The sequence below is a fragment of the Callithrix jacchus genome, chromosome 13 (assembly GCF_049354715.1).
Source record: "Callithrix jacchus isolate 240 chromosome 13, calJac240_pri, whole genome shotgun sequence".
NCBI lineage: Eukaryota > Metazoa > Chordata > Mammalia > Primates > Cebidae > Callithrix > Callithrix jacchus.
Window position 1 is genome coordinate 66,331,933 of NC_133514.1, and position 21,300 is coordinate 66,353,232.

The 21,300-nt window shown below is 49.7% G+C and overlaps 1 protein-coding gene and 1 pseudogene across 4 annotated transcripts in view; both read left to right on the forward strand.

The window, feature by feature from the left end:
- CABLES1 (Cdk5 and Abl enzyme substrate 1) overlaps window positions 1-21,300 on the forward strand; it is a 128,145-nt gene that overhangs the window by 98,644 nt on the left and 8,201 nt on the right. For all 4 annotated transcript variants that reach the window (XM_035270738.3, XM_035270739.3, XM_035270742.3 and 1 more), the window contains 3 exons: window positions 883-1,039; window positions 2,109-2,212; window positions 20,669-20,775. In XM_035270738.3, coding sequence (XP_035126629.1) covers window positions 883-1,039; window positions 2,109-2,212; window positions 20,669-20,775 — 368 coding nt within the window. The remainder of the gene's footprint in view (window positions 1-882; window positions 1,040-2,108; window positions 2,213-20,668; window positions 20,776-21,300) is intronic.
- On the forward strand, window positions 16,556-17,928 carry LOC144579023 (developmentally-regulated GTP-binding protein 1 pseudogene; annotated as a pseudogene).

The following is a 21,300-nucleotide window of genomic DNA, read 5'->3' on the forward strand; positions in this document are numbered from 1 at the left end:
TAACTGGTGGTGTCAGCAAGCAATATTCAGGCTACTAGAAAGTGTCAAAGCTTCCCATGGTCCCAGGAAGCTAAGAGTTCCTCAGTCTTGCACTGTGACCACGGAGCAGCATGGCGGTCACATTCTTCTTCCATCAACATGCAATGAGCCTTGGGGTCGAAGTCTCAGGAGTGACAGGTTAAAAGATGACCCTGCACAAAGGGCAGGGTCCAGACAGTCCTCATCAACCCTTCCAAAATCCATTTATGGCAATGATGCAAGTGTTTCTTGGGGAATCTGTCCCAGGGTAGTTTGCAGATGAGGCTGCTGGGAGCTCAAGGTGTAGATAGGGTACATGAAAGGTGCTTGCCTGGGCAGGTGAAAAGCAATGCACTTGCTCTGTTCACCCCTAACAAGGGAGTGTTCCCATAGGAGCCAGGGTGGATGGGATAGAGCGGAGGGTCATATGCAGTGTCTGCCAGAGGAGCATGGTAGGAGGTCACGGCCCTCACTAGGGACTCTTGGGGCCTGAAGTGTTCTGCGATTCCGCACTTAATAGATTATAAAAAGCAATGCAGCGTGTGCCTCATGGATAACACAACACCCCAGCAGGTTCTGAGATAGTACCTTATTGTCAATTACATTCATGTTTCTGCCACATAATAGGAATCATCAGATCAAGTGGGATAAATTAAAACTACACATAGCCTTAGGTCAGTTCAGGTTGGGTGTTGGCACCAATGCGTGCCAAAACGAATTTCATTTTTCAAATCTCATTGGAATTCAGAATTGCAAATAGGAGAAAGTGGGCCTGAACTTGGGTGACAACTGTAACTTGATCAGAGTGCAGAGCTAGCAATGCCTGGGAATAATCACTGGCCTGTTTCTGTCTTCACCTTTTAGACTGTTTCCTATACCCAATTTCTGTTACCCACAAATGCCTTTGGAGTCCGGAGAAATACCATAGACTCCACCTCCTCTTTCTCCCAGTTCCGTAACCTGAGCCACCGCAGCCTCTCCATTGGCCGGGCAAGCGGCACCCAGGGGAGCCTTGACACAGGTAACCTTGGCCTGGTTGGGTCTGGTAGCTCATGGTGGGAGGAGCCTCCGTTTACATGGGGATCAGGTCTCCGCATAGGGCAGACTGGAGGACAGGCCCACAGGTAATGTGACTTTTAGGAAAGCCTGATCTCAGGCCTTGAAGGCCCACAATCAAGCCACAGGTGATCCCTCTCTAAACAGATGCTCCAATCACTGACCACCTGAGCTTCCACCTGGAGAAATCCCAAGGCCATGCACACCATGCAAAGATGGCTACATTTCCCAGCTTCTCTGACCACTCAGCTCCTCTCAACCATGACCTTGTTCTGTCCTGTATTTTCATGGTGCTCAGTTTGGAATTAAAAAAAAAAACACCTGGGCTCTGAAGTGCAGGTTTGGGTGTGAGAGTTTCCTTTGTGCCTGTCCTAGTGGGTGAACCGAGTTGGCAGCTGAAGGAAGACTTGCATGCTGCCAGCTTTGCTGATCAAACCTTTGTAAGAACTGACACATGGAGAAAACGCTTTAGGAAGCAGGGCTATTTCTACTCTCAGGGAAATTCCAGATGAATGTGCAGTTCCCTAGGTCTGCCCAAGTGCTGAGTTCTGAAGCCCTGCCCTAGTGTTCCGGCCACCTCTGATCGCTCACAGCTGTGCCTTGGTGGCCGCTCTGATTTGTATTCATACAGACACAATAGCCTGCCTGGAAGTATTTGCACCAAATCATGCTGCACAGGCGTCTCCAAATATCATCTGCAAGTCTGAAAAATGAACCTCTTCAGGGCCACACTCTGAGAGTGCCCTCTCCATCTTGCATGCTGTGTGAAGCTTTTGCTCCTCTGGCTCAGGGAGATTAATATATAATTTTCTAAAATGATAAGAAATGTCAGGATGTTGGAATTTGGTGAACCCTTTTGAAAGAATTTACTTGATTGGCATGAGGAGATGTCTAATAAAAGTCAGTGAGTGCCGTGTCACTGAGCTAAGTGACCTAAGGCCAGCCTTGCTTCAGTCCAGCTTTACGTGGCATTCTCTGCTGGGGAGGGTCCGGAGCCGCTAATCCTCATTTTGCATTTTGCATGTGACATTCAGGTAGCGACCTGGGAGACTTTATGGACTATGACCCAAATCTCTTGGATGACCCCCAGTGGCCTTGTGGCAAGCACAAACGCGTTCTGATCTTCCCTTCCTACATGGTGAGTAGCGTGGGATGGGGGCTGCATTTGCCACACTTCCTCAGCTGCCTGGCATGGCTTGGAGGTGGCCGGGGGCTTGTTCAAAGACTACTCTGCCTGGGGTCCTTCCTGAGTAGCTCCCCAGTGTGGGTGCCTACGGAAGGACCAGTATTGCCTCTTGTCCAGAATCCTGCTGGCCACCTGGCCTGCAAAGACCATTTTCAGGGTGCTTATGAAGGTTGGACTACCGGTATCCACAAAGTCACCAGCCCAGATTGGGGGACACTCTCCTCTGAAGGGGGATGTTCAAGCTTTTACCTCCACAGACCCCAGTGGGGAGGACCAGGCCCATCCCTGGAGTGCTGAGTTCGAGTTCAGCTCTGTTTGGAGCTCCTCAGTGGCTGCCGGCCTACATGTGCACACTGAGCAAACATTTGGCCCCAGGCTGGGGATGACAGAATTCTCTCCTGGGAAAGCGAAAGTAGGACACTGTGGGTGTTACATGCAAAACCTTTCTCTGCTGTTTCTATTTCATGGACTCTTCCTGTTTTTCCCTGTGTGTAATTTTGGTTTCTGCTCTCGGCTGACCACCATTTCCCACCACCAAGAGCTGCCGTCTCCTCTGCAGACACCAGAGGGGCCTGGCAGGGCCCTGGGTGCTTTCTCTGGGCCAACTCGCCCTGACTCTTGCGGCAAGCAGAGCCCCGGTTGCTGTGGGAGGAGGGGGAGCTGCACTTCTAGAACAGTCGATTGGCCAGGCCTGCCATACACAGCATTGGGTGGGAGACATCCACCCAGAATGCCCCACCGCCTCCCAGCCTTTTGCATGTTCCGGCCCACAAGCTGGGCATGTGGGGCCAGCACAGCCGAGCGCTTCCTCCCCTGGTTCCCTTCCTCCTGTGCTCCCAGCCTGAGCTGTTCTCAGGAGCCCCAGCCTCAGGAGTGAACCAGGGGGTTTTTCTCCTCTAGGCTCTTGTATCTGCAGTAGCCAGAGTAGAAACCAATTCCTGTACTCAAAGGGCCCCCAGATCTTCATTCAGAGCCTAGCGTTCTCCACTGTTTATCATAGAAACACCAGGCAGAACTCGGGCCCTTGCCAGTGACTTTCAGCATCTATCCTCGTGTACTTTGGCACATAGTTCAGTGGTCATTCTCATACGCCACATGGCGCCAGGATGCATTTAGTCATTGGAGAATGCATTCAAGTCAAAGGCATGTAGTTCAAAATTGCCCCAACTCCTAACACAGAAAGCAAAACTACAGACAAGTGTAGTTACTTTTATTCCACTATATGACCTGTTTATTTAAAAAACCAGGGTGTATTCATGTTTGGCAGAGGCTAGCGTGTAATAAGTGTTCAATAAATGAACAGAATGATTTCCCTGATGTCAAGAGGGAACAACTTGTGTAAGAATAAGGATGCTTTATGTGGTTCACTACTTTATTTATTAAAATTCACTTTCTTTATTAAGTAATCTGGACAGGAAACTGGCTCGAGGAGTCTGAATGAAGCTCTCCTAGTTGATAGATGGGCAATCGGGGGATCGAGGCTAGAACTTCTGGCTTGGGGCTCTTTTCACATTGCCCAGCCCAGGAGTCAGCCCCAGAACTGCTGACCTGCGGGTTGGACATGAAGACCATTCTTTGGGCCAGCGAAAAGAAAATCTGCTACAGGCAGATTTCTAGGTAACCAAGAGAATAGGAAGGTGCACTATTTCTGATGGATGCTGGTGGAGAGCTCTCCTGCAGACATGTTATGCCTGGTGATAATGCCGACTTCTGATTTTATAGGCCTGGTGTCAGGCTGGTGCCAGATCTGATCTTTTTTTCTTTAAATGATTTCACTATGAGCCTTGATGTTCCAGGCCACAGTACGTGTGTGTGTGCATGTGCACGTACACACATACAACTTTTCCTCCTCAGACTGTGTTAGACTTGCCAAGTCAGCATGTATGTCCTGCCCTCCTCATTTGATGTCTCCAACTGGATCATTTTTCATTTCGCCGTGTTGGCTGTGCAGTCAGTGCTCCCGGGAATAGTCTGAGCTTTAGAGAATGGAATTGCACATAGACAGTATTTTCCTGGTCGCCTCCCAGAGACCTCTGTTTCCTATTCTAGCCGCAGATGTTGGCACTTTGATAAAATGGGGGAAATCCATGTTTCAGAGTTCTTGTCTAAGTTCTTGACAGTGTGTGGTGTATTACAAAGGGCCTCAACCCAGCTCCCAGGAGACTTCCTTCCTAGAAGCCAACATGAGTTACAGGCCATTTCTCATGCACTTGCATTGAACTTGTAGGAGTCAGAGTGGACCAGTTGAGGGGGCCTGGGGTGTTTGTTTTACTTTTGTGTGTTGGGGAACAGGTATAGAATTTGCCTGTCAACTAATATTGATTGAGGCCTTATTATGAGCCAGGCTTCCTTACCCAGTGGAGAACTAACCAGCCATAAACCCTGTTCTCCTTCACCTTGGAGAGAGTGGGGAAATCAGAGAGTAAACACTAGGCTGCAGTGAGCTGAGATTGAGCCACTGCACTCCAGCCTGGGAAGCAAAGTGAGACCCTGTCTCAAAAAAAAGACAGGAAATGATGGAGGGGTTGGAGGTGGGCCCTAGTGGATACGCCTCAAGAAAGACTTCCCCAAGGAGTGGCATTGAAGCAAGCACTGAGGGGTGAGGAGGCGGCCCTTCCAGGCTTTGGTAGGGAGAGCCCAGTGGAAAAACCCCAAAATATGAAGGGGGTTGGTTTTGCATAAAATGAATATTTCTAAGTGTAAAGTCATTGCCCTTCCCTCTACACACACACAGGCAGCAGGCACAGCCCACCGATGATGATGCTGACAAACCCTCCCTGCCCCGTGACTCGGCCCCAGGCGCAGGGAGCTGGCACTGAAATAGGCCGTGGCTCCTTTGAGCCAGGTTGCAAAACACCCTCTTTGAGGGCCTGGGGCACATTTGGCCACTAGGCTGGTGTGGGGATCTCTGCCCAGACAGAGGGCAGATTCCCTCCTGGGTGGTAGGGCACCCCCCAACCCAACCCCTGCAGTGGATGTCAGGCCTAGGAAGCCTGGCACCACCCACCCACCTGTGAGGTTTCTCCAGAGCTTCCTGCAACACCTCTGCTTGGTGATTGGGGAAAGAGCAGGCTTGCAGGTCACAGGCCAATTGTCTGTGTGGAGCTGCTCACCTCCCTTAATTTCAGCCCCCAAGGCCCTGGGGTCCTGCTGCCTGTCCCATCTTTCAGTCCAGTGTGGCCAGCCCAGTGGAGGCGCCCACCTGAAATCCTAGGACTGTCCTCCAGTGTTTTGGGATGTTCTGTTCCTGTGGAAATCAGGCTCTGAGATGCTCACGTAGGCTCTGCTGAATCAAGCAGCTCTCAAATTGATGAGCTAATCCTTTCAGCCATCAAATCCTGCTGCAGCTGCTAAAAGGAGTAATTTACAGACAATCAGTTGCACTTGTTTCTTTGAAGTGCATTTCTATGAATTTTGTAACCACCCCTCTCTCTGATCCAGATATAGAGCATAGAGCATTTCTGTCCCTGCAGAAAGTTCTCCTCCCCATCCCACTCTTCCCATCTCCTTCCTGCCAACGCAATCGCTGTTCTCAGTTGTCACCATAGATTAGTTTTACCTATTCTGAAACTTTATGTAAATAGGATTATGGCATATACTTTTTTGGGGTCCATCTTCTTTCCTACAACTTAACATGTGAGATTTCCCCATGTTATGTGTATCAGTATATATATTTTTTTAATTGCTGAGTGGGCCAGGTGCGGTGGCTCATGCCTGTAATTCCAGCACTTTGGGAGGCCGATGTGGGTGGATCACTTCAGGCCAGGAGTTTGAGACCAGCCTGGCTAACATGGTGAAACCCCATCTCTACTAAAAATACAAAAATTAGCTGAGCATAGTGGCAGGCACCTGTAATCCCAGCTGAGGCGGGATAATCATTTGAACCAGGAGGTAGAGGTTGCAGCGAGCTGAGATCGCACTATTCACTCCAGCCTAGGTGACAAGCAAAACTCTGTCTCAAAAACAAACCAACAAACAAAAATTGCTGAGTGGTAGGTATAGGATGCAGCACAGTTTGTTCATCCCTCCTCCTGTTGATAGACGTTTGTTCACGCAGCTGCCATCAGTGTTCTTGTGCATGTCTTCCTGTGGAAATACTTCTTCATTTCTCTTAGGGTAAATACCTAGGAGCAGGATTTCTGAGTCCTAGTGTAGGTGATATTAACCAGCCGTGATGTAGCTGAATGTTTATCCTTGTGCGTGTGTGTCCTAAGTACAATATAAAAAGGCCCCTCATCACCACAGTCAGGACATGTCTTAGAGTGCAAAGCTTCCAGAGGTAAAGCCTGTCAACAGAGCGCAGATGGCACCCTTTTCAAATTAGCCTTGTACCCATATCTGTATTTTTAAACTTTGATCCATGCAAGTCATTCTCACTGTTATCTACTGTGTAAGGGCAAGAGTGAGATTTTGAACTTAAAAAAAACAATTCCGGGCCAGGCGTTGTGGTTCACGCCTGTAATCCCAGCACTTTGGGAGGCCAAGGCAGGTGGATCACCTGAGGTCAGGAGTTCAAGACCAGTCTGGTCAACATGGTGAAACTCTGTCTTTACTAAAAATACAAAACAATTAGCCAGGCATGGTGGTGGGTGCCTGTAATCCCAGCTACTCAGGAGGCTGAGGCAGGAGAATCGCTTGAACCGGGAGGCAGAAATTATAGTAAGCTGAGATCATGCCACTGCACTTCAGTCTGGGTGACAAGAGTGAAACTCTGTCTCAAAAAAAAAAAAATTACTGGGACAGGTGTGCAAAACAAATTTCAGCTGGCCCAGTGGTTTTGTCTTCAAGTTTCTAGAAGGTGACCACAGAACAGGCGAGCATGTTGAGCCGCTTGGCTGCCTGCAGACTCTTGCCGGCGATGGTGTGTCTCAGAGGGAGGGCAGATGCTCCCAGCTCTCTGCACCGCTTGGCACATAATTAAAGCTTCACTAGAGAGTTTTTATTTCTCATTAGAACCTGGCAGGCCAGGTCGGTAGTGGGTTTTTGTGTTTTTTCCCCCTTTATGGGTGTGGAAAGCAATTAAAAGGAGAGAGAAAGTAGGAGAGCTGAGATAATGCAAAAAAAAAAAAGTTCAGTTACCTGAATGGATTTCTGGATTCTTTTCCTCTCTAAGAAATCCCTCTTGTACCACATTCACATCAGAAAAACACCCGCAAACATCGTTTATGATACGCATAAGCATATAAATCTCAAGAGAAACCCCTCAGATTGATCTTCATGATAAAGTGCCTGGTTTTTACTTACTGTATATTATAATCTAAGTACTTGTAGAGAAAGCTCTCCCACCACCTTCATGTCTCCCCGGGGTTGGGGGAATATCTCTTATAACTTAATTTTTCAGTACAGCATGAGGTGCTGAGCAGTGGGAAGTAATTGACTCTATAAAAGAAAGACTAACTCAGCCCTCCATGAAGTAGGTGATTAGACTCTGCCCACCCCATGATAGAGGTTTGGCTGCAGAGCATGAGCCAAACTGTGTGTGGAACCTCATGTTCAAAATCACAAAGTGATTGTCAAAGATCTGGGACAAATACATAGAGAGCAGATGCTGCAATATCTTGGGTAAAATGTCAAACTCATATAATTATATATCCTATATATGTATTTCATTAGAAGTTACCTGGATGGTTTAGGCACTTCTTACCTGTCTGCAGGGTGGATTTGTTGGGAAGCTAAAGGAGCGTGGGTTCCCCTCCCTTGTAAGACCCTTTCCAAGGCTTCAGGTTTCAATGTGACTGAGGCTTATTTAGTTGTGGGGTGAGGCCCTCTTTAAGAAAATGTCACATCACATTAGAAGCATAGGCGCGTGGCACTTCCCTATTGAGGCACTTCCTGGGGCTTGAAAGGGCTCGGTCAGGGGCACAGGCCAGCGGGTAGCTGAGGAGTGTCCTGCCAGCTTGAGGTGTAAGTGTTCACATCAAGTGCCTGCAATGCCCCATTGTGCCTAGATTGTGCCACTGTACTCCAGCCTGGGCGATAAGGGCCAGACTGTCTCAAAAAAAAAACAAGAACTAATACAAAGGGAGGGTTGTTGTGGGTGTGGGTTTTGATTTTTTGTCTGTTCTTGTTGTTAACAGCACTATTAGAATTCTAGCACCATAGAATTCACTTTAAAGCCTCCTTTACCATTTAATTTTCTTGTAAAACTAATATAAGGCAGCAGGGGCTCACGCCTGTAATCCCAGCACTTTGGGAAGCTGAGGCGGGCGGCTTACCTGAGGTCAGGAGTTTGAGACCAGCCTGGCCAACATGACGAAACTTTGTTTCTACTAAAAAATACAAAAATTAGCCAGGTGTGATGGCAGGCACCTATAGTCCCAGTTACTCAGGAGGCTAAGGCAGGAGAATCACTAGAAACCGAGAGGTAGAGGTTGCAGTGAGCTGAGATTGCACCACTGTACTCCAGCCTGGGTGACAAGAGCAAGACTCAGTCTCAAAAAAAAAAAAAGAAAGAAAAGAAAAACTAATACAAAACAAAATATGAGTTTGACATTTTACCCAAGATATTGCAGTGTCTGCTCTCTCTCTGTATTTGTCCCAGATCTTTGACAATCACTTTGTGATTCTGAACATGACGTTCCACACACAGCTTGGCTCATGCTCTGCAGCCAGGGTTTCAGCGGCTTGTGTTTAGAAGTGCATGCAAATACTCTCTGGGTGTGGGGGAACTCAGGGCCAGTCACCTGGTGTCATCTCAAGTGCATGGAGACACTACTGCAGGAGTTCTGAAATACCTGACACCGAACGTGCTCCGAACCACCCAGAGAATCCCCATGGCCATGTCAACCTGAAGCAGAGGCAGCTTTTCCTCCTGTGTTCCTCTCCATGTGCAAACCCTTTCAGTTCAGTGGGAAGGAGTCAATCCAGGATTCGGTATTTTGGATTCGATGGGTAGAAATAGCAACAAATGCAGCCCCAGGCTGCGTAGGCTACCCACTTATTTGCATCGTTTCCTTGTGATTTACGGTCCTCTTAGGGAAAGGATTAATGCCTAGAACAGCTGAAATGCCCATCTGTTGGTGGTTAGATTTAGTCGAGGGCCACTGTGCTGCTTAATTACCTTAACAAGCACGGAACATCTGCTTTCCAGTGCCCAGCTGAGCCGGAACGCCTATATACAAGTGTGGCCAAAGCAGAAGAGCGAGCCTGGTTTCACCGTGGTTGTTGGCGCTGGAAGGAGCTGTCCGGATCATTTCTCTGTATCCCTCCTTCCTTTCACAGGCATGGTGTGGAGCCAAGGCTTGCAGAGCCTGCTCACCTGCCCCAGGTCTTACAGCTAGCTCCTGGGATGCAGGCAGCAGTAGGAATGCCTGTGGGTCAGGGGAGAACAGTAGCAGAGTGTACGGCAAGCTCACATCTGCTTAGAACTGCTTATAAGAATTCCTGGGGAGATTTGGAAGACAGGAGGGTAGGAAATGAAGGAGGCTGGAGCTTTATCAGACCCTGGAGTGGAAGTACCTTTTCCGTTGTTTCTGTTGGAATCAGACCAGCCACCTGTCTGCTCTGAGCCCCAAACTGTTCTCCAGGATTGTTGCTGGGCCATGTGTGCCTCCCCATCCTCTCCCGTTATACCCCAACCCACCCGATAGGCCTTCACTTCACAGCATTGTTACCCTGGGCCAGGATGGGGCCCAAGTTCAGTCCCATGGAGGCCCCTTCTCTTTTCAGATGCTTTGTTTTTATACAAAGCAAAGGATGGGCGGGGCATAGTGCTTCACACCTGTCATTCCAGCACTTTGGAAGGCTGAGGTGGGTGGATCACTTGAGGTCAGGAGTTCAAGACCAGCCTAGCCAACATGATGAAACCCTATCTCTACTAAAAAATTAGGCAGTTGTGGTGGTTTGCACCTGTAGTCCCAGCTACTTGGGACTCTGAGGCATGAGAATCACTTGAACCTGGGAGGAAGAAGTTGCAATAAGTGCCACTGCACTCTATCCTGGGCGACAGGGTCACCCATCCTGTCTCAAAAAAAAAAGCAAAAGATGTATCAGAGTTTCTGCAGTAGATATGGGAGACTCTTCGTCTAGATAATGAAGTTGTGGTCTTCTCTCTTCCTGTTACCTCGGAAGGAATTTGTTCACTACCACCCTACACCTTCTAGACTCACTCCCTGTCTCCAGCAGGGCAGGGCAGGGCAGTGCAGGGCAGGCGGGCCCCTTTGTGAACTGCGTCTCTGGACATCGGTGTTGTGGACAGCCCCTTCCATCTGACCTTTCCCTTTCCCTGTACTCAGCTGTGCACACAGTTTCCCTGCAGCCAGGCATTCAAGTGACCTCTCACTCGGTGAACAGAATGACCACCCTTGGAGAAACACAACTGCCTGCTGCAGGGTGGTAGCACCCATCCATCACACCACCTGGCTCTGCTGTGGGCCATGGCTGCGGGCCACGAGGAGCCCTTCGTCTGGTGAATCCCATGGCCTGGAATTGGGTGGCATTGAAAACAGTGGTCACTCAGACTGCCCCAGGCCAAGAAGGAGTTGCAGCTTGTTTAATTAGCACTTTGATTTATAGTAGCATTCGCTGGCAAAACTCAGGCATTGCAAGTTGGTTTTTTTTTTGTATTTTTGAGACAGAGTCTCACTCTGTCACCCAGGCTGGAAGACAGTGGCAACATCTCGGCTCGCTGCAACTTCATCTCCCAGGTTCAAGTGATTCTCCTGCCTCAGCCTCCCGAGTAGCTGAGACTATAGGCATGCACCACCATGCCCAGCTAATTTTTGTGTATTTAGTAGAGTCGGGGTTTTACCATGTTGGCCTGGTTGGTCTCAAACTCCTGATCCCAAGTGATTCACCCGTCTCAGCCTCCTAAAGTACTGGGATTACAGGTGAGAGTCACCATGCCCAGCTTGCAAGTTTTGATAATTCATACAGTTCAAACCTGAATAATGCATTGGCCTCACTTTTTATTTTTTCAGTCCCACACTAGAAAGAGTGGCTGGGGGCTGTGGTAATCCTGCCTCTGTGTCTCAGTGTTCTAGTACTGCCTCCACAGCTCACCCCCAGCCCTGAAGAGAGGATGCCATCTCTTGGCATGGTTGGGACGCCCAGCCTCTAAGGTGCCACCATCAGGCTCCCTCAAGACAGGATGTGCCAGGGAATCATGACCTCCTGTACCCTGGAGTGTTGCTCAGGGTCCAGAACTCAGAGGGACCTGCAGCTGAGATGACTCTGAGGACTGTCATCTCCTCTGGAATGTGCCTGGAGGGGGTGGCCCTGGGCTCAGGGTGATCCATTCAGTTTCCAGAGTCTGGACAGTGTGGGGCTAGTGCAGACAGTGGGCTCCAGATGCAGCAGATATGCAGGGTCTCTTCCAAACCAGGATCTGGCAGCTGATGCCACAGTGGGGGTTGCCCGGTCTCCTGTGGCAGTTGTGTATCCCATGCAGCTGAGCAGGAGTAGAACACAGAACAGCCCCGCAAATCAGGTGCCTGCCGCTGTCAACATCAAGTGGGTGCTGGAGAAGCCAGAGGAGCACATGGAGGCTCAGAGCTCCTAACCAGTGTGTACTGGGCCACCGGGCACCATGTGGCAGAGCTGGGGTTTGAACCCAGGGCTCTGGCTTCTGAGCCTGTGTTCTTCCCCACTGAGCCACAGCTCAGAGAAGCAGGGACAAAAGTAAGGCTGAAGAGAGCACAGCCGATAGGAGGCCAGGACAGAAGAAACCCATACTGCTCTCCCTCAGGCCAAAGCCTGCTATGTGGGACAGAGCTGGGGCCAATGTGGGGGCTGTGGGCCTCACAGCTGTGGTCAGCTCTGGGTCCAGAACCCAGCAAAGCTGCACAGTAGCACCATTAACAACAAGCTACTGCTATGGGTGGAACTGTGTTCCCCCAAAAACATACAAAGTCCTAATCCCAGTACCTCAGAATGTGACCCAATTTGGAAACAGGGTGACTGCAGAGGGAAATTGGTTAAAAGAAGGTCATACTGGAATAGGATGGGCCCTAATATGACCGGTCTTAACAAAGGACACAGTTACAGAGAGAAGACAGGCACACCACGTGGGAATGGAGGCAGAGGCTGGAGTGATGCCTCTTGCTGAGGAGTACCTGGGGCTGCCCAAAGCCAGGAAGCAGCAACAAAAGGATTCCATCCAGAGTTGCAGAGGGAGGAGGACCCTGCCAGCATCTTGATTGCAGACTGCTGGGCCCTCGGACTGGGAGACAATGCATTTCTATCTCTCGATCCCCCTGTACTGGGGTACTTTGTTACAGCACACAGTAACGACATGCAGTTATGTTCCCATTCTCCGCCACATGGTGCTCAGACTAATGAGCACGATTTACCATTCTGTACCATCTTGGGTATTGGAGGTATTTCACTGCCCCCAAACTAACCTTCCTTCCCGGAACAGACTTAAGCAAACAGACTAGAGTGGCTGTGTCACTAGGCACCCGCTTTGGCACAGGCAGCAGAAGTCTGCCCTGGTGCAAGTTCACGGCCTCTTTCTCCAGATGCCCTTGAATTTCCCAAAGCAGCCACCCCTTGAGATGCTGATCTGTGTCCATGCTGGGCCTTCCCCAGTGGAGCCCTTTCTCTGGAATGCTTCCCTCTGCCATACCCTCTTGAGGCCAGGGGGCCAGGTCTGCTGGCCACTTGGAGATTAGAAAACAGGGAACGGTGCAGAGAGGCTGACAGTTCAGTGAGATGCAGCTGCTGCCACCTCCTCAAGGATAAAGTTGGGGAGTTCTGGTCCAAGCAAAGGCTCTCCTTGGCAGGAAGGTGGTGGCTTGCAGAGACCCCCACACCAATGTGTATTTTATCTAATTTTTTTAAAAAAACAAAAAAACTCAAGAGCAGACAGCTGAATGTTAGCTAGATGGACAGGTCAGGTTGACCCCAGGCCTCCCACTTAGTGTAAGGGCCAGTTGTGAGGACACAGCCCTGCAGCTGGGAATGCCACACAGAAGAACATACCGGTGGGAGGTGCAGAGTCCCACTTGTACCTGCAGCTAGCACACCCAGGATGCAGAAGAGTCTGTTGCCTAGGAGATGACTGGAGAGCCTTGTCCTCCTGGCGGCTGCCACATATGCCCCACTTATGCAGCGCCAAACACTGGGCTCAAGGGTCTCACAGCATACACTCATGGGCCCTCCCGGCACACCCCTCCCCAGGACCTAACTTGGATTTTTCTCCACCTCTCTATCAGGAAATGGGCTCCCCAGCTTTAGACCCCAAGAGCTAGGACAAGGCTACTTGTAAAAAGACAGAGCCTCTTCTGCAAGGCCCAGACCAGGGTGGGCTTGGCGTTCCCTGCTGCCTTTGCCCCTGCAGAGCCACAGGCTGAGCTGAGCTGTTGGCTCTCGTGGGCCCTCTAAAGCAGGGACAGGTCAGGAAGTGTGGCTCAGGGACGGGGACATGACTCAGAGCTCCAGTGACCTGATATCGTCAGTGCCTTTATGGGGATCAGAAGCTCCTCCTCCAGCCCCGCTTCCCTGAGCCAGGTTCAGTTTCGGTAATGGTAAATGCAAAGTAAAGCATGTGCACACCAGGTGCATTTCAGTTCCGAAGTGCAGCATCCACTCTAGCGAGTTTAAGAAGGAAGAGCCAGCGCAGGGGCACAGGCCTGCAGCCCCAGCTGCTCAGGAGGCAGAGGCAGGAGGATCACTTGAGCCTAGGATTTAGAGTCCCACCTGGCAATGTAAGAAAACCCTGTCTCTTAAAACAAAAAAAAAAAAGGGCGGGGCGCAGTGGCTCATGTCTTTAATCCCAGCGCTTTGGGAGGCTGAGGCAAGTGGATCACCTGAGGTCAGGAGTTCAAGACCAGCCTGGCCAACATGATGAAAACCAGTCTCAACTAAAAATAGAAAATTAGCTGGGTGTGGTGGCGAATGCCTATAATCCCAGCTACTTGGGAGGCTGAGGTAGGAGACTAGCTTGAACTCAGAGGGTGGAGGTTGCAGTAAGCTGAGATTGTGCCATTGCATTCCAACCTGGACAATAAGACAAAACTCCATCCCCCCAAAAAAAATTAAAAAAAGAAAAAATGTATCTAATAAACACCTTACAAGAATGATTGACGAGAATGATCCCCAAGCCACACTTCAGAGCTATGCCACCTGGGAGGCTGCTGCTGCCTGGGACCAGGACTCTGGCTTTGGACTTGGGGAACTGGCACTGGCCACTGGCTCCTGATCCATACTGCCCTGCTGTGGTCTACACCTGTCAAATGAGGACGCAGAAGCTTAGTGACAGGAGTTGAGGATTCCTGCCCTGAGCCTCTCGGTAGCAGAAGCAACAGAAGCAGAGCCCTCACTCCAGCCCTGCCTTCACATACTAGAGCATCCGATAGAAGGAGCCAGAACTGTTTTTGGAATCCTAGCTGCAAAGGAGTCAGGGAAGTGTAACCATTAGCTTTCCAGCCTCTGTAGCACAGCAGGGCATCCCAGGAGGAGGCTGGATGTTCAGATCGTAGAGTAGAATGGAGTGGAGTCCCGGGGAGAGCAGCCTCAGCCCCGTCGGTTTAGCAGGAGGAGCCTGCAGAAGTGGCATCCCAAGCCGAACCAGGAGTAGGCAATAGCCAGACTAGGAGAATCTGATTAGTAAGTCCCGTGGATTTGGCACGTGGAAATCAGCTGGAAAACTTGTCATGGAGCAGAGCCCAGACTTACTGCCATCTCCTGCTTTGTGCTCCTGATCAAATTTGCCAGCGTCTTTTATGTACATTTTGTTCTTTTTGATCTTCAAGATAAACCAGGGGAGCAGCCCCATCGGTTTTCTTATCTCGTTTTGGAGAAGATGAGGGTGAGGCTCAGGGAGGTTGAATGACTTTCTTCCTGTTGCCTGACTTGCTGAAGGCAGACTTGACCTGACCTGCCCCAGCTCTTTCCCCTGCCAGCCATCTTCTCAGACATCCTGGTTAGAGCCCTTGGGTAGGGAACTACTCTGTGCTGCTTATTCAGTACCATCAAGGAAAGAAAAGCAAGAAGGCAGTGCCTGGGGTGCCAGCTGGAAGCAGCTGCTCTTGGAGACCCGGATGCCCACGCTGGGCCTGCCTGTGGCTCACTCAGGTCTGCGGTGAGCCTTTTCACTTTTCTGAGCCTCTGTTGCAAACAGAGGTGGGACATATTTGCGTACATCCTTTTAAGCAGTGAGAGCTCTCTTTCAAGGGAAGTGTTGCATGTATCTACAAATAAGGCAGAGCAAAGCATAGGGCTGTGGTTGCTGCGAGGAGAGATCCAGTCCTCTCCCACAGGCCTTCAACAGAACCCAGCCTAAAAATCCACACAATCGATACGCAGCAGGATATCCTTGGGGGTGCTCACAGGGCTACAGGGCTCCAACAAAGGCAGGTGCCTGAGCCTGCTCACATCATTGCAAACCTCCTGACTTTCCTCTGTAGAGGATGAGCAGGAGAGGCCTGTCTCTGAGAGTTCAGGGTTCCTGGATGGGGGGTGAGGGGTTGAGAAGCAGGAGGAAGGTGCTGGTTACTTAGGAAACAGGAGGGTCGGCTGCTGGGCCCTCCCAGCTTGAGGTGAGCATGTTAGATGTGGTCCCCCGTTCTACTGCCTGTTTCCAAAATGAAATCTTGCATCCCCTTCAACCCAGACGGGATATTTGTTGGAGAGGAAATAGAGCCGTTCTTAAAAGTAGAAGGGAAACAAACCTACCTTGGAGGGCTGCCACAGGGGCCTACTCTGCTTGACCTTGACAGTGAGAGCAATGGCCAAACACCGTGTATGTGTCCAAATACTGTGGCACTTCACAGCTAAGATGCCACTTCCCTGCTCCTTGCAGGGCACGTGGTTAGCTGGGACCAGAATGGGCACATCTGGGCCTGGTCAGGAGACCTTCCTGATTGGGCCAGAAAGACTATGTATCAGAGGAAGAAGACGTGGCATTGCATCCACCAAGTCCTCTTTCAGCCAAATGTTGGAAAACTCTGAACAAGTCTGGTGGGATTGTTGGAGTTACTATTGCTATGCTTTGCTGTTACTCACCAGAGAAGCAAAGACAGGACTATAAAGATCACTTTGAACTGACTGCTTGTCTGCTCCTTGCTACTAGCTGACACCAAAGGCATTCCACACATCTGCACTAAGATCCTGTGTCCTATAAATGGAGGTGTCCAGAGAAAGCCACCAACTTCTGTTAGAGCTGTTAAGGAAACCTTCGATGGGCTTTGCAGGCATGAGTCCTCCAGGGAATTGACCTTCACATCAAAATCTGTTGTTTCTTCTTTTCTGGGCTTTGGCTGATTAAGATTATGGTATATATGCTGGGTGCAGTGGCTCACACCTGTATTCCCAGCACTTTGGGAAGTGGAGGTGGGTGGATAACCTGAGGTCAGGAGTTTGAGACCAGCCTGGCCAACATTGTGAAACTCCGTCTCTACTAAAAATACAAACATTAGAGTAGTGCCTGGTGCCGGTGGCAGTTTGCCTGCAGGTGTGTGAAGAGAGACAGTCGGTGTGGAGGCCATAGGGGACTCTCCAGGATGAGCAGCACCTTGGCTAAGATCATGGAGATAGAAGCTGAGATGGCTCGGACTCAAAAGAACAAAGCCACAGCATACCACCTAGAGCTGCTTAAGGGTGGTCTTGCTGAGCTTCGTCAAGAACTCATTACTCCAAAGGGTGGTGGTGGTGGAAGTCCAGGAGAAGGTTTTGATGTGGCCAAGACAGGTGATGCGCGAATTGGATTTGTTGGTTTTCCATCTGCGGGGAAGTCAACACTGCTTAGTAACCTGGCAGGGGTGTATTCTGAGGTAGCAGCCTATGAATTCGCTACTCTGACCACCATGCCTGGTGTCATCAGATACAAAGGTGCCAAGATCCAGCTCCTGGATCTCCCAGGTATCATCGAAGGTGCCAAGGATGGGAAAGGTAGAGGTTGTCAAGTCATTGCAGTGGCCCGAACCTGTAACTTGATCCTGATTGTTTTGGATGTCCTGAAACCCTTGGGACATAAGAAGATAATTGAAAATGAACTGGAAGGCTTTGGCACTCGCTTGAACAGCAAACTCCCCAACATTGGCTTTAAGAAGGACAAGGGAGACATTAATCTCACAGCCACTTGCCCCCAGAGTGAGCTGGATACTGAAACTGTGAAAAGCATTCTGGCTGAATACAAGATTCTTAATGCCAATGTGACTCTATGTAGTGATGCTACAGCTGATGACCTCATTGATGTGGTGGAAGGAAACAGTTTATATCCCCTGTATCTATGTGTTAAATAAGATTGACCAAATCTCCATTGAGGAATTGCATATCATCTATAAGGTGCTTCATTGTGTACCCATCTCAGCCCATCACCGTTGGAATTTTGATGACCTATTGGAAAAGGTCTGGGACTGTCTGAAACTAGTGAGAATTGACACCACACCCAAAGGCCAGTTAGCAGATTACATATCCCCAGTGGTGCTTCCTTACTCCAGGACCACAGTGGAGGATTTTTGCATGAAGATTCACAAAAATCTTATGAAAGAATTTAAATATGCTCTGGTCTGGGGTCTCTCTGAAACACAATCCTCAGAAAGTGGGTAAAGACTATATGTTGGAGGACGAGGATGTCATCCAAATTGTGAAGAAGTGAAACCTTCCTCCTTTCCCACCTGCCGGGCGAACCACAGCAGCCTTCCCCGTGACCAGGCACCTGCCCCAGTTCTTTCTGGCTTTCACAGTCACTGGATCAGGCTCCAGGGGAGGGAGATGGAGGCATCCAAACTGGAACTTCCTTTGTCTTACCTTGGTATCACTGTGTATGTTGAACCGCATAAAAGACCTGGTAGGCTGGTCAGCTACATTTAAAAAAAAAAAAAATTAGCTGGGAGTGGTGGTACATGTCTGTAGTCCCAGCTGCTCAGGAGGCTAAGGCAGGAGAATCGCTTGAATCCAGGAGTGGAGGTTTCAGTGAGCTGAGATTGCACCACTGCATTCCAGCCTGGGCAACAGAACAAGACTCCGTCTCACAAAAAAAAAAGACTATGCCATGTAGTCAGCCAAAAGAGACCCAGCCTTGGCAAGCGTACTCGGGAGGAGGGATGAGACGAACTGGGGAAACCCAGAAAAAAACTGTTTAATTCCGAGTTCACACTGCAGGGCACAGAGGAGCGAGGAAGACCAGGGTGTTCAGAAAGGAGTCCAAGGGGCCTTTGATTTTTTTTTTTTTTTTTTGAGACAGAGTCTCACTCTGTTGCCAGGCTGGAGTGCAGTGGCGCCATCTCAGCTCACTGCAACCCCTGCCTCCCAGGTTCGAGCAACTTTCCTGCCTCAGCCTCCCAAGTAGCTGGGACTACAGACACACCCCACCATGCCCAGCTAATTTTTGTATTTTTAGTAGAGATGGGGTTTCACTGTGTTGGCCAGGATGGTCTTGATCTCTTGACCTCGTGATTTGCCTACCTCAGCCTCCCTAAGTGCTGGGATTACAGGTGTGAGCCACCACACCTGGCCACAACCTTAGGATTTATCAAATTTAGAAATAGGGAGGGGAGGAGGAAACACAGATTTCCAAAGACTGTTGCTAGCTACCATTATATACATACAGTGGAATGGTGTCCAATCCTTAAGGAAATTCTGACACATGCTACAGTGAAATTTAACCTTGAAGACTCCATGCTAGGCTGGGCACGGTGGCTCACACCTGTAATCCCAGGAACTTTGGGAGGCTAAGGCAGGCAGGTCAAGAATTCGAGACCAGCCTGGCCAACATGGTGAAACCCCATCTCTACTAAAAATATAAAAATTAGCTGGGCGTGATGGTAGATGTCCGTAGTCCCAGCTACTCAGGAGGCTAAGGCAGGAGAATTGCTTGAACCCGGGAGGCAGAGGTTGCAGCAAGCCAAGATTGCACCACTGTACTTTAGACTGGGCCACAGAGCAAGACTCCATCTCAAAAAAAAAGAAAAAAAAAGGGCCGGGCGCGGTGGCTCATGCCTGTAATCCCAGCACTTTGGGAGGCCGAGGCGGGTGGATCACGAGGTCAAGACATCGAGACCATCTTGGTCAACATGGTGAAACCCCATCTCTACTAAAAATACAAAAAATTAGCTGGGCATGGTGGCGCGTGCCTGTAGTCCCAGCTGCTCAGGAGGCTGAGGCAGGAGAATTGCCTGAACTCAGGAGGTGGAGGTTGCAGTGAGCCAAGATCGCGCCATTGCACTCCAGCCTGGGTAACAAGAGCGAAACTCCGTCTCAAAAAAAAAAAGAAAAAAATATATTCCATGCTAAATAAAATAAGCCTATGACAAAAGGACAAATAGACAATTCAACTTACATAAGGCAAATTTATAGAGACAAAAAGTAGAGTGGTGATTGTCAGGAGCTAGAGGGAGTGGATGGGGAGTTGGTGTTTGATGGGCAGAGAGTTTCAGTTGGGAAGATGAAAAGATCCTCTGGATGGATGGTGGTGGAAAGAGCCCGTGGATGGATGACAGTGGAGAGATCCCGTGGATGGATGGTGGTGGAAAGACCCCGTGGATGGATGGTGGTGGAAAGACCCTGTGGATGGATGGTGGTGGAAAGATCCCGTGGATGGATGGTGGTGGAAAGACCCTGTGGATGGATGGTGGTGGAAAGATCCCGTGGATGGATGGTGGTGGAAACATCCCGTGGATGGATGGTGGTGGAAACATCCCGTGGATGGATGGTGGTGGAAAGACACTGGATGGATGGTGGTGGAAAGATCCCGTGGATGGATGGTGGTGGAAACATCCCGTGGATGGATGGTAGTGGAAAGATCCCGTGGATGGATGGTGGTGGAAAGACACTGTGGATGGATGGTGGTGGAAAGATCCCATGGATGGATGGTGGTGGAAAGACCCTGTGGATGGATGGTAGTGAGGGCTGCACAATGATGTGAATGTTCTTAATGTCACTGAACAGTTAAGATGGTAAATTGTATGTGATGTATGTTTTACTACCATTTAAAAACCTAAAAGAACAGTAGCTAACATTTATTGAGCACTTGCTATATGCCAGGCATCTTACAGGGCACTTCTATAGTTCTCAGAAAGCTGTGTGAAGTAGGCACTGCTACTGTTTTTTGTTTACAGACATGGGAGTTGAGATTTGGGGTGATTAAGTCTCACAAAGCCGCTGGACTGGTGAATGGTCAAGTATGGATTGAACCCAGGTCTGTTCACCTCCAAGCCCCACGCGCTTAAACCCTGTACCATGTGAACAGGCCGACGCGAACTGGCAGAAGCCCTGACTTCTGATGGTCTCCAGGCCGGCTTTCCTAAGTGTCACCTCATCCTAATAGTCGTGACTTGTTTTCCGCTCACCTCCAGAAGGCCACAGCCCTCTTCAGGCTCCCGGATTCTGCTGAGTCCTTGTTGTAGCTCCAGTCTGTTTTCCCATTGCTTATGGCTTTGGGAGTTGTTCAGTTGGTCGCAGTGGTGCATGATGATTACATACGACCGTTGTTTTAAGAAGTGACCCGTGTTCTCCTGTCTGTTACAGACAACAGTGATTGACTATGTGAAGCCCTCTGATCTCAAGAAGGACATGAACGAGACCTTCAAGGAGAAGTTTCCTCACATTAAGCTGACACTCAGCAAAATTAGGAGGTATGGGAGGCTCGACTTGCCCTCGCCCTTTCTCTCCAAACCCCTCTTTCCACACACAGTAAGCTGGTCATCTGTCCAGTGGTCCTTCCCGTGGTTCCACTGATGGAGTCATTGTCACATTCAGCAAAAGGAGACCCTTGGATGCTGGCTCTTTGGTGCTGTGGTGTGGTAGGAGAGACAAGGACAGCAGGACACGAGGCACAGCTCTTGACTCCTGGTTGATGCGGATGAGGGGAGGTTCCTTCGGTGAAAGAATTATGTCATGTTCTCTGCAGCTAGCTAGTTAATGAGATTTGTGTTATGGATAACTCAGAGAGAATGGGCAACATTCAGGTCTCTGCTTTCTGAAGTGTAGGCAAAGCAGAAGGGAAAGAGCTGGCACTATAGGGGATGAGATAAGTCTACCCACAGTCATGCGTCCTGAGGTGACAGCCAAGCCCTATCTTTAAGCCATCACCAAAGCAGGCAAAACAGAGTCAGGCTGCGTCTCCCCTGCCACTCTGCTACAATTGACTTTGTGGTGAC